The sequence below is a fragment of the Hibiscus syriacus genome, unplaced genomic scaffold (assembly GCF_006381635.1).
Source record: "Hibiscus syriacus cultivar Baekdansim isolate YM2019G1 unplaced genomic scaffold, ASM638163v2 tig00110221_pilon, whole genome shotgun sequence".
Lineage (NCBI taxonomy): Eukaryota > Viridiplantae > Streptophyta > Magnoliopsida > Malvales > Malvaceae > Hibiscus > Hibiscus syriacus.
The window spans coordinates 1,571,423-1,584,257 of record NW_024062635.1 but is presented as its reverse complement, the minus strand read 5'-3'; the positions used below and the strand labels follow the sequence as shown (position 1 = coordinate 1,584,257).

Below are 12,835 nucleotides of genomic sequence, written 5' to 3'. Positions count from 1 at the left end.
ATCAATTTAATAGGGATGATGGTGGAATGATCATTTTCATACAAATAGATAATGTTGGTGACTATTTTATTACAAATCGATAATATTAATAACTAATTTATTACTTTGGAAACTTTAATAGAAAAAACGGAAATGTATTCAAATATTAGTGACAAGTTATGTAGTTTACCCTAATAATAATAATAAAACGACATTGAGTACTTCATCAGAGAGAGAGAGAGAGAGAGAGAGAGACGGCATCCAAGCAGAATTCCGTTCGCATTTCACCGAAACTCCTTTTTCCGATCCGAAAACGTCAGTAATACCATGGCCACCGTTTCCTCACGCGAGGAAAACGTGTACTTGGCGAAGCTCGCCGAGCAAGCCGAGCGCTACGAGGAGATGATCAAGTTAATGGAAAACGTCGTCTCCGCCCCGACGAACTCACTGTGGAGGAACGAAATCTCCTCTCTGTCGCCTACAAGAACGTGATCGGAGCCCATCATGCCTCCTGGAGAATCGTTTCCTCCATCGAGCAGAAGGTGGAAGGGCGTGGCAACGCTGATAACGTCTCCGTCATTCGCGAGTACAGGGCCAAGATCGAGTCTGAGTTGTCGAACATATGCGCTGGAATTTTGAAGCTTCTCGACGAGAAGCTCGTTCCAGCTGCCGGAAACGGGGATTTCAAGGTCTATCTGAAGATGAAAGGAGATTACCATAGGTACTTGGCTGAGTTCAAGACCGGGTGTTGATAGGAAAGCCGCTGTCGAAAATACGCTCAATGCGTAAATCTGCTCATGTTTGTCGTCATTTCAGTAATTTACTTTCTGATCTCGTGCATATGCATTTGTTTGTTAATTTTAGTGTTCGCTTCATTTTAAATGCTTATCGTGTTGAATATGTGTGTAATTTTAAGAATCTGTTTTATGCTTAATTGCAGAATAGTTTGATTTGGGGGGCAATCTAGTTTATTGATCTACATTTTCAGTTATTCTCATTGTCTAAAATCGGGATCTGCTGTGAATTACGTTTAATTATTTGGAAACATAAGCGTTTGAAGACATTACATGGAATTTCAATCGAAAATTGACGAAAATTAGCTAAAAAATTGTCTCAATGATATTGTTTCGAATTTGGTTTACATTTTCTACGAATATTTCATGATTCTGTATGTGATTTGAGTTTAGTGTTTTTTTTTTGGATGCAAGTTTGAGTATCTTGTCAGGACCAAGTTAAATTTTCTTTATGTTTGCACCTCAATCACTCATGTCCTGTGCTCCCCATCTACCTAAGATATGAAATTCCTGCTAGGCTTTGTACTGATACAAGTATTACAGTTCAACATTGTGCTCTTCGGTTTATTGAGTCTTCTATATAGTTTTGCCACGAATAGTTGCACTTCCTGGTTATGTAGACTTATGTTACTGCCATTGTTTTCCTTAAATACTTGACATCTACTCTTTTTCTTCCATTCTTTTTTCTCAGTTCTACGTTTGGATTTTGAGTATGTTAAAATGCACCTGACTCTGGTTTATTCATATTTTCAGCTTTTATTTATTTTATCTGCATCTTGATGTGCTGTTTTCTTTTCAGGATATTGCAATCTCTGAGCTAGCCCCAACTCATCCTATTCGTTTAAGATTGATTGGCTCTGAACTTTTCCGTCTTTTACTATGAGATCTTGAATTCTCCTGATCGTGTTTGCAGTCTTGCAAAACAGGTAGGATAACAAAACTTTGGTATTTTAGTTCAGTCTCGATGTTCATCTTGTTCAGCGAAAACATTGGTCCTTGTGTTATATACTTTCAAATAGTATTACAAATCCTCTTTCATTTGGAGTTCCATTAATCATTTTGTCTTCAAATTCTATTTTGTCAACGTGCTTTCATCATATGAATTATTTCCTTAGGCTTTTACTGAAGCCATCACTGAGCTGGACACCCTCGGAGAGGATTCATTCAAGGACAGCACTTTGATAATGCAACTTATTTGTGATAACCTCACATTGTGGACCTCGGATATGCAGGTTAGACCCCACACATGTTTTGTTTTATTGACATTTATATGGTGCCATTATATGGTGATTTATCATTATTAACTATTATCTGTTTTCTTCCATTTAGGATGATGGGACAGATGAGATCAAAGAAGCTCCCAAAGCTGAGGATGAGTTGCAGCAGTGAAGTCGGTAATGTTCATGGCAGCATTTTACTTCTCTGGTTGTTTTTGTATGGAGAAGTTGATTGGTCCAATTATCCCTTTAGTCATTTGATTTTAGGAGATCAATCTTCGATTTATGAACCTTGGAAGTACTGCTAAAAGTTTCTCAGTATTTCACATGTTATTCTTTTCAAGTTGAAGATTTGTAATTGCAGTGAGGTGATGTTCACTCTTTGACAATAAGGGAGCTGGTGATTGACATGTTTCTTAAGCTTAATGTTTGGAAGATGTTCTCTTGAGATTATGAGATTGGTTCTTTTATATAGTTTTGTTGTCTTATGGCATCGTGCACCATAACTGTCATCGGCTTCGTCTTAGCTTGATTGCACATCTAAAGAATTTGGTAGAAAATAGGTTTTCAAAACTACAGTTGCTTGGATGTTTTTAGTTGAATTTACGCAATGATATGATACTGGCATTCATGGGTTTTATCATTTATGTTGTTGCTGCTGCTGCTGCTTATTTGCATGCGGTAAAGGGATTTTGTAGTTCAAATTCAACCTGTTTTTTCTATTGGTTATTACTTGCCGATCAAAGAAATATCCCACATCCACAAAATACGAAAGAGGTTTTCAGGAATTAGGATAGCTTATGTGCTCCCGGTCACCTTAGTCTTCATTTGACTTGTTTGTAATTAATTTAATAAAAAAATAATTTTTTATTAATAATATAGTACATACTTTTTGTTGACATGATATTATATAATGTCATCATTTATTCACATCAACATTTCAGTCCACCTAGTTTTGTTTAATTAATAAGAAACGATGACCCTTAGTCATTAATAGTTTCTATTCAAAAAGGATTCAAAACAAAACATTTGATGGCTAAAGTATTTTAAAAGAAAATAAAAATTAAAATGATTATTTTAAACAAACGCTAGGAGGTTAATTTTAATATTATATCTAAATAAAATTAAAAATAATTTTGTATAAAATATTGTTTTCACTCACGTTATTAGTGTACATAATCCATACATTTTCAAAATTTATGGTTGAGTTTAATTTCACTTACCTTAGCAACATTGATTCAATTGAAAAATATACAAAAAATTGAAATATAAAATACAATATAGATGTATAGTGTTATAATATTAATTTACATTTTATAATAAAAAATATCATTGAAATTAATTTAATTTTAAAAATAATTTAAATTATATTATTCAAAAAATTTATTAGTTTAAATTATATTATTCAGTTTTGTAAGTGGGATTATATCCATCTCGGCTCTCTCTATATAAACAGTCCCTAATAATCACTCGGGGCTTAAAATCTGTACCACAGGAACATCCACAGATCTGCATAACCATATAATCCAACGCCTTCATCAGGTCAGTCGTTGTTTCTATTCGTTTCGATCTTAAATATATGATTTCATTCCATCTTTCGTTCTTTTTTATTCTAGGTTTTTATTGATTCTTCTCTAAAAGAATTGTAGAAAAACCCTAGTTATGGACGTCGATAGCGAGATAGCGAAAACCCAAGAAGAGCGAAGGCAAAAAGAGGAGGAACTAACCTCGCTTACCTCCCTAACTTTCGACCGGGATCTTTACGGCGGGACCGACAGGGACGCTTACGTTACTTCGATCCCTGTCAACGATGACGATGATGCCAATCTCGATTCCATGGACTCTGAAGTTGCTCGGAAACTCGCCTCTTATACGGCCCCTAAATCACTCCTCAAGGAGATGCCCCGTGGTGAAGAAGATGATAACTCGTTAGGGTTTAGGAAACCCGCGAAAATCATTGACCGTGAAGATGATTATAGGAGGAGGAGGTTGAACCAAGTCATTTCTCCGGATAGACACGATGCATTTGCCGCCGGGGAGAAGACTCCGGATCCCTCCGTGAGGACTTATGCCGATGTGATGAGAGAGCAGGCACTGAAGAGGGAGAAGGAAGAGACTTTAAGAGCTATAGCAAAGAAGAAAAAGGAGGAAGAGGAGGCGGCTGTGGTGGAGAAAGAGAGTGGTGGCACAGCTGCTGCGGTGCCTAAGAGGAGGAATAGATGGGACCAGTCTCAAGATGACGGTAGTTCTGCAGCAAAGAAGGCTAAAACGTCTGATTGGGATTTGCCTGATGCGACTCCTGGTATTGGGCGTTGGGATGCTACCCCTACTCCTGGGAGAGTTTCTGATGCAACCCCATCAGTTGGGAGGAGGAATAGGTGGGATGAGACACCAACACCTGGGCGGGTAGCTGATTCAGATGCAACCCCAGTAGGTGGAGTTACCCCTGGTGCAACCCCAGCTGGGGTTACATGGGATGCTACTCCGAAAGGGTTGGTTACTCCTACGCCAAAACGACAGAGATCTAGGTGGGACGAGACTCCTGCAACCATGGGGAGTGCGACTCCAATGGCAGGGGCTACACCAAATGTTCCTCTTACACCTGGGGTTACTCCTTTTGGTGGTACTGATTTGCAAACACCAACACCAAGTAATCTTCGTGGGCCTATGACTCCGGAGCAGTATAATTTGTTGAGGTGGGAGAAAGATATTGAGGAGAGAAATCGACCCTTGACTGATGAGGAGCTTGATGCTATGTTCCCACAAGAAGGGTATAAGATTTTGGAACCGCCTTCATCTTATGTGCCTATTAGGACACCTGCTCGAAAGCTTCTTGCTACTCCAACTCCTATGGGAACCCCACTATATGCTATTCCTGAGGAGAATCGTGGGCAGCAGTTTGATGTGCCTAAGGAACCACCTGGTGGGTTGCCATTTATGAAGCCCGAGGATTATCAGTATTTTGGTTCATTGTTGAATGAGGAGAATGAGGATGAGCTGTCTCCAGAAGAGCTGAAGGAACGGAAAATCATGAAACTTTTGTTGAAGGTAAAGAATGGAACACCACCACAGAGGAAAACTGCTCTGAGGCAGCTCACTGATAAGGCAAGGGAATTTGGTGCTAATGCATTATTTAATAGGATTCTGCCGTTGCTTATGCAACCTACATTGGAAGATCAAGAGAGGCATCTCTTGGTTAAGGTTATTGACAGGGTGCTGTATAAATTGGATGAGTTGGTTAGGCCTTATGTGCACAAGATTCTTGTTGTGATCGAACCCTTGTTGATTGATGAAGATTATTATGCTCGTGTGGAGGGTAGAGAAATCATTTCTAATCTCAGTAAGGCTGCTGGTTTGGCTACTATGATTGCTGCAATGCGTCCTGATATTGACAACATTGATGAATATGTTAGGAATACAACTGCTAGAGCTTTTAGTGTTGTTGCTTCTGCACTTGGGATTCCTGCACTTCTACCATTTTTGAAAGCTGTGTGTCAGAGTAAGAAGTCATGGCAAGCTAGGCATACTGGGATCAAGATTGTTCAGCAGATTGCTATTTTGATTGGCTGTGCCGTTCTTCCTCACTTAAAGTCCCTAGTAGAAATCATAGAACATGGTTTGAACGATGAGAATCAGAAGGTGAGGACTATTACTGCTTTGTCTCTGGCTGCCCTTGCTGAGGCTGCTGCCCCCTATGGCATTGAAAGCTTTGACTCAGTTTTAAAACCATTGTGGAAGGGTATCAGGTCTCATCGAGGTAAAGTATTGGCTGCATTTTTGAAGGCCATTGGTTTTATCATTCCTTTGATGGATGCAATTTATGCTAGTTACTATACAAAAGAAGTTATGTTCATTCTTATCCGTGAGTTCCAGTCTCCTGATGAAGAAATGAAGAAGATTGTGCTCAAGGTGGTGAAGCAATGTGTGAGCACCGAGGGTGTTGAAGCTGATTACATCCGGAATGATATTCTACCCGAGTTCTTCAGGAATTTCTGGGTGAGAAGGATGGCTTTAGATAGGAGAAACTATCGGCAGCTTGTGGAGACAACGGTTGAGATGGCCAATAAAGTAGGTGTTGCTGATATTGTAGGGAGAATAGTGGAGGATCTGAAGGATGAGAGTGAACCCTACAGGCGTATGGTAATGGAAACAATTGAGAAGGTGGTTGCAAACTTGGGCTCATCTGATATTGATGCCAGGTTGGAGGAACTTTTGATTGATGGTATTCTTTATGCTTTCCAAGAGCAGACCAGTGATGATGCCAATGTGATGCTTAATGGATTTGGTGCTGTTGTGAATTCACTTGGGCACAGAGTGAAACCTTATCTTCCCCAGATCTGTGGTACCATAAAATGGCGATTGAATAACAAGAGTGCCAAGGTCAGGCAGCAGGCAGCTGATCTTATTTCAAGAATTGCTGTGGTTATGAAACAGTGCCAAGAGGAACAATTGATGGGCCATCTTGGGGTTGTTCTATATGAGTATCTCGGTGAGGAGTACCCTGAAGTTTTGGGATCTATTTTAGGAGCCCTTAAGGCAATTGTCAATGTTATTGGTATGACAAAAATGACGCCTCCAATCAAGGATTTGCTTCCAAGGTTGACACCTATTCTGAAAAATAGGCATGAGAAGGTCCAGGAAAACTGCATTGATCTGGTTGGCCGTATTGCTGACCGAGGTGCGGAGTTTGTACCAGCTAGGGAGTGGATGAGGATTTGTTTTGAGCTTCTTGAGATGCTTAAAGCTCACAAGAAGGGTATTCGAAGAGCTACTGTCAATACTTTCGGATATATTGCTAAAGCCATTGGCCCACAAGATGTCTTGGCCACTCTGTTAAACAATCTCAAAGTACAAGAACGCCAGAACCGTGTTTGTACTACTGTGGCGATTGCAATTGTTGCTGAAACATGTTCTCCTTTCACAGTTTTACCAGCATTGATGAATGAGTACCGTGTGCCAGAACTTAACGTGCAGAATGGTGTCTTGAAATCTCTTTCCTTCCTGTTTGAGTATATTGGTGAAATGGGCAAAGATTACATCTATGCTGTGACTCCATTACTTGAGGATGCTCTCATGGATAGAGATCTGGTTCACAGGCAAACTGCAGCCTCAGCTGTGAAGCACATGGCTTTGGGAGTCGCCGGGTTAGGTTGCGAGGATGCTTTAGTCCACTTGATGAACTATGTTTGGCCCAACATATTTGAAACTTCACCTCATGTCATAAATGCTGTCACGGAGGCCATTGAAGGGATGAGGGTAGCCTTAGGTGCTGCAGTGGTGCTGAACTATTGTCTGCAGGGTCTGTTCCATCCTGCTCGGAAGGTTAGGGAAGTATATTGGAAGATATATAATTCACTGTATATTGGAGCTCAAGATGCTCTAGTTGCAGCGTATCCTATTCTAGAGGACGAGCAGAGCAGTGAGCAGAACAACATATACAGTAGGCCAGAGTTAATGATGTTCGTATAAATTGGTGTGGTAGGGCAGATATCACTTGAGAACTGATGAGAAGACTGAAATTTCTCCTTTGCTCATGCCAGTAGGTAGTTGAAATTAGAACTCGTACGCTTATAATGGGATTGTGTCATTGGTTATTTTAGTGCTTTTATTTTGTTTACCGAGTGATGTAGTTGTATGCTATGAAACGATAATTTTGTAGAACTTTACCCAATCCAATAAATGTGGTGGCTGTTCAGAAGAGGTTCCTAGTTGCAGCAAAGCATTTTGAACGTTAAAGCTGTTGTCTGTATTAGCTAGATAAGCATGCATTATATTCAATGTCTGGTCGTATAGATTAGACCCCGGCTGGGCCTTTGATATGCCAATCGGTTGAGCAGGTCTTCAAATGCGGCCAGCTTCCTCTACTCTCGCTGCCTGGAATGTTCCATTAAAAAATAAGTGATATTGTCATGATCGTGTTGTCTCTAAAAATATTAGTATTGTAAGTTGGAAGGGTGAAGCAAATATGGAATGATTTGTATCCACTGGAACATATTCCGAGTGAGTTAACTTTCTCATGTTTATTAACCAAAAAAAATGTTCAGTATAAGCTTTCAGCTCCCAGATTTGTTCTAGCAGTCTCTCTCTCTCTCTCTCTCTCTCTCTCTCTCTCTCTCTCTCTTAATTTAGCAGGTTGATATATCACTGTTTTGAATTTTGATTTAGACACTTATCAATTACATTGAAGATAGATTACATTCGAATTACAGTAATTGATTTATAAACTAATTATTATTGTTTTAATATTGATGATATTTATCTTTTATTATCGATAATGATGTTTATTTACATCTATTATTTACTTGAATTTTTTGTTCGAAATTTTAATCTTTACTTTGTATGATTTTTTATTATTCTTTTTATTATTAATTAATAAAACTAATGATTATTAGTTAAAAAAAGAAGTCTCACTCATATTTGTTGGTTAAATAAAAGAAATTCAATGTCAATGAAAAGGTCATCAATAAATGAATGCCGCCATCGACATGACTAATCTTCCTCTCCTCTCTTCTCCCTTGCCAACTATTTAGTTTTCCTTTATTTTCCCCACATGAACTGAATTTGCAGGGAAGAGGTAGAAAATGTGGCATTGAATAATGGACGATGATCAGAAAAACGGAGCACTTTGTTGTGGTGAGCCAACACTTTTAAATGACGCGCGGAGATTCGGTTGGAAATGAGAATGATGAAAAATGCAGGGAAAAAAGGAAAAGCCCCAGAAAACATATAGAAAAGCGCCTCTTGACCCGCAATTAGCAAATTGCTGCGTTAATTTAGGTTCCCTTAAAATTGAAGGCTCAAAAAGGGGGAAAAACAATGGCTTTTTTTACAGCCAACCTTTATTTTCTTTTTACTAGTGTTTTCCGGGAAAACAACAGCCAGAGCCAAGAGGAGAATGAGAGGGAAATTTAACCCCACATGAACCGAATTCTTTTATTTAAGGTGTATAGACAGAGGAAGAAGGTATCAAAAAGAAAGATGTTGGTTTTCTATTTGATCTCGTTGCCTTTAACATTGGGGATGGTCATTCTCACTTCGAGATATTTCGCGGGTCCTTCTGTTCCTATTTACGTATTTCTAACCGTTGGATATACCTGGTTTTGTTCTTTCTCGATCATCATCCTTGTCCCCGCCGATATTTGGACGGTGATTTCTTTGGACTACCTAATTCTTTCTTTCTTTGTTCTCCTAATCGATTCATGATTTCCTATTTATGCGCTTATTTGTTGCTTGCAAATCATGCATGCTTTCGTTTTTTGCTTTCTTCATCTGGCAGACAATGGTGGGTCATTCCAGCAGTGAGACATCTCTATTCTGGAGCTTGAGTTATTGGAGTACATTTCTGCTAACATGGTATGAATCTAGAAAGTATCCACAAAATGTTTCCCCCCCTTAATTATATGTTCTTTTGGCACCTCTACTTTACTTTCTGTTTCTATTTGAATTTTGAAATATATTTATACTTCCACTTTTAATTGCTTTACTTTATCTTTTGTTTATTATCTTGTTGGGGTCTAGAGTAAAGTTTTTAGAAGCTTCATGGTTAAAAGATGCATGTAAGGAGGATTGTGGTGCCTACTATTCAGGGTTATGAAGATGCTGGAGATTTCACCGTGGCAGAAAGATTGAAGACTAGCATACATGCAAACTTAGTTTTCTACCTCTGCGTTGGTTCTCTTGGACTTGTTGGAGTCATTTTATTCATTATTTTCCGCAGAAATTGGTTTGTTTATTTTCTTATTGACTAATTGCTCTTTCTCGCTTTTGACTGACTGTTTCTCATTGTGTTTGTCAGTTCATGATCATTCCTTTAGATATTGTGGTTGTAGGTGGCAAATTAGCATTTTGAGTGCTTGTTTTAAAATGATTTATGATAGTGTTATTCCCGATGGTTCATTTTTTGGTTAATTAGATCCTTTAGCTGACACCGTTGTCTTATATTCATGCATTTATCAATTTGTATGCATCCTATACCTTATTGATATTAGGGTGTGATTTTTTTGACAGCCTTTTCTTTTACAATTTTTTTTTTTACTAAAATACTGCTTCTGTGGTTTTGGCTGTTGACTGGTATAGCATCCTTCGTTTTGATTGATCAATTGTTTATTTATTTATTTTTGTATTTTGGGGGTATAGGAGTGGAGGCATTCTTGGTTTTGCAATGGCTTGCCCCAATACTTTTGGGCTTGTTACTGGGGACTTTCTTCTTGGCTTTGGTCTTATTGAAATCCCAAAGGGCATCTTGGTTTCTACTTAAAGGTGCCAATATTAGACAGAATAGTTAATTTAAGTAAAGGTTCGTGTATTCTTGACATCATCCATCCAAGGTTTGATGGTGGAATCTATAGTTACTATTTTTGTTCGTAACGTCATCGTGATCATCTAAAATATAAGTTAGAAGTCAATTACAGTTTTCTGTGTTTTATGTGCTATTCAAGTCTTGTATTATGTTGTCCCTAAAACTTAGTAAAAGATTCATTTTGAAGTGTTGCAGGAAATTTGTTTCAAGCTTCAAGCCTGAACAATCTAGAAAACTAGGGCGTTCTCTCGATACGATTGGTAATTATCGCTTTTGGAGGCTATCTATATTTCTCATTTTTCTTTCGCTCTGGGAATTTCTGGGTGCTAAATTTAACCTTTCCATCTAGAATTCTAGATGCTTGAAATTTTCTGTTTCAGTTTTGTTATGATTTCCTTATCACAGACTGGAAATCCATAAAACATATAGATAAATCTTCTTTAACCTTTGATGGTACTTTTTTTCCCTTTCAAGTTTTCGAAGTGACAACAAAATGTTATTATCCACAAGATTGTGCTGAAAAGTGAAAAGTCATTCATGACATAAATGGGATGCTTAATCATTTGTACTGCTGAGTAATGATATGGAGTACTTTTTTTGAACATGCAGTAATGGCTCTTTGTAAGTTGTGTTAAACGTTTAATTATAAGTTACCATCAAGTCGGGTAATATTCAAACTATCTAGTTACGCCTTGCAGAGTTTGTTTGGCGTTGTGTTCTAAGAAAGCAACTACAGAGACTCTTGGCTGTGATTCTGGGTTGCATGTCAGCTGCAATACTTATAGCAGAGGCTACCATACTGCCCCATGGAGTTGATTTGTCTCTCTTCTCCATTCTCATAAGTCCGTGGGAAAGCAGGAACTGGTTGGGCAGGTAATATATTGAGATATTAATTCCTAAGATGCTCAAATGTGTAAATTGCTTGTGGTACAAGCATCAAGCTTGTGTTAAAACACAGAGTTGAACTGTAGAAATCAGGCTTGCAATTTGTCATCACCCTTTTATTCTATATCCTATTCTCCATTTCCAGAAGGAAGAAACCAACCATAAAGCATTTTGTATGCCTTAATATCAATTCAAAACTAAGAGTTGGGAAGCGCTAGTGCTTTGTAGCGTGAATCATTCATTTGCTTATCGCTACCAACTGAAGTGAGAAGTATTCATTTTAGTTAAATGTCTTATTGATGTCCAATCAATCACCCCATTGCATTTAAGTTAATAAATGGTGCATTTGGGTGGTTTCAAATGATCATGTTGATTTGCAGATTACTTCTTTTATCCCTCTGATGTATATGTGTGTTTGCACATATTATTCCTTGTTCAAAATTGGAATGCTGATGTTCTACGCCTTGACACCAAGACAAACAAGCTCAGTCAGCTTGCTTATGATATGCTCGTAATTCTTCCTTTTTCTTCTGCCATTTCAACTTTTACTTGTTCTCTCATGTTTAGAATTTGTAATTGAGCTCACTCCAATATATCTGTCAGGATGGTTGCACGATATGCTCCACCAATTTCATACAACTTTCTCAATCTTATTTATCCCCCTGATAAAAGGAAAACCGTCTTTGAGAATGTCTGTAATCTTTCTATACTATTGTTCTTTTCTTGTAAACATCAAGCCATTTGAAGATGGTAATGTTTCAATATCATGCACCAGTTCTGCAAAATTACTTGGTAGTTATTGTCCCTGCAACTGGGATTTATATCGTAGGCATGTGATAATGGGGCATTGCGTTGATTTTTTATTGCCTTTTGCCCACTGATGTTATGTTCCCCATTTAGAGAAAAACTTGAAGTTGATAGAAAGGTGCCACTCTTGGAGTAATGTTGTAACTTTATGTCATGATCATGAGAGATACAGAAATCGAAGAAGACGGAAGAGAATTGGGGATCGAAGAGGAAGGATTAGGGATTGTATTTGAAGAATTGGGGATTTTTACTTACCCTGCACGTGAGGAGGCCAGAATGAGAAGCCCAATATCAGCAGTGAAAGTTGAGGTTGTTAGCCAAGGACAACAGCTGGCAAAGCCTTAGATTCGGAACCTGTAAACAAATAAATAGAATTATCTTATGCAATCAATGAATGAAAAATTCATTTCCTAAAATCTTGTTCTTCCCTTCTTTGTCTATCTCTTCTCTGTCTATTTTTTTTCTCTAATCGCACTAGGATCATAACAAAATGGTATCCAGAGCCACAACTCCTGGAAAAGCAATGGTTGAATCCTCTGTTTTTTCTGCGATTCAACAGCAGATTGAGTACTTGACAAAGCTGGTCAAGCAAACAGCTGATGAGTCCACCCCTCCTAAATGGTGGCAGAAGCAGGACAGTCAGTTGAGAATGTTGGAATCCAAAATGGCGTCGCAGCAGAGAGATGTGGAGCACATGTTACAGATTCTGACTGGTAAAAGTGTGAGCAAAAACATGATGATTCTCAGTTGTTTGATAAATTTCTTTATGATGAAACATATCAAATAGATCAAAGTTACGAGGGACTTGATTTTCAATATGATGAAACAGTGAGTGTAGGTTCTTTCAATGCCAT

At 38.2% G+C, this 12,835-nt stretch overlaps 2 protein-coding genes, 1 long non-coding RNA gene and 1 pseudogene across 3 annotated transcripts; all 4 read left to right on the top strand.

Annotated features, from left to right (window-relative positions):
• Positions 1–240: 240 nt before the first annotated feature.
• LOC120114241 lies at positions 241–2,312 on the top strand (annotated as a pseudogene).
• A 1,157-nt stretch (positions 2,313–3,469) lies between these two features.
• LOC120114285 (splicing factor 3B subunit 1-like) lies at positions 3,470–7,586 on the top strand. The gene is made up of 2 exons (XM_039135248.1): positions 3,470–3,532; positions 3,632–7,586. Exon 2 carries the CDS (start codon positions 3,653–3,655, stop codon positions 7,457–7,459), a length of 3,807 nt encoding a protein of 1,268 aa, XP_038991179.1. The 5' UTR covers positions 3,470–3,532; positions 3,632–3,652; the 3' UTR covers positions 7,460–7,586.
• A 1,358-nt stretch (positions 7,587–8,944) lies between these two features.
• LOC120114213 (LMBR1 domain-containing protein 2 homolog B-like) lies at positions 8,945–10,247 on the top strand. Its single transcript, XM_039135189.1, has 4 exons — positions 8,945–9,136; positions 9,267–9,343; positions 9,555–9,713; positions 10,127–10,247. The coding sequence occupies exons 1-4, from the start codon at positions 8,969–8,971 to the stop codon at positions 10,245–10,247; spliced, it is 525 nt and encodes a 174-aa protein (XP_038991120.1). The 5' UTR covers positions 8,945–8,968.
• A 102-nt stretch (positions 10,248–10,349) lies between these two features.
• On the top strand, positions 10,350–12,125 carry LOC120114245. The gene is made up of 4 exons (XR_005515371.1): positions 10,350–10,549; positions 10,988–11,162; positions 11,555–11,685; positions 11,778–12,125. It is a non-coding gene; the product is annotated as an uncharacterized LOC120114245 (long non-coding RNA).
• The last annotated feature ends 710 nt before the right edge of the window (positions 12,126–12,835 follow it).

What these genes read in the sequence shown, in the direction of transcription:
- LOC120114285 (XM_039135248.1), top strand. Translation starts at nt 3,653, where the DNA reads ATGGACGTCGATAGCGAGATAGCGAAAACCCAAGAAGAGCGAAGGCAA.
- LOC120114213 (XM_039135189.1), top strand. Translation starts at nt 8,969, where the DNA reads ATGTTGGTTTTCTATTTGATCTCGTTGCCTTTAACATTGGGGATGGTC. An exon ending in AGTACATTTCTGCTAACATG is followed by an intron (nt 9,344 to 9,554) that starts GTATGAATCTAG and finishes GCATGTAAGGAG; the next exon opens with GATTGTGGTGCCTACTATTC. An exon ending in ATTATTTTCCGCAGAAATTG is followed by an intron (nt 9,714 to 10,126) that starts GTTTGTTTATTT and finishes TTGGGGGTATAG; the next exon opens with GAGTGGAGGCATTCTTGGTT.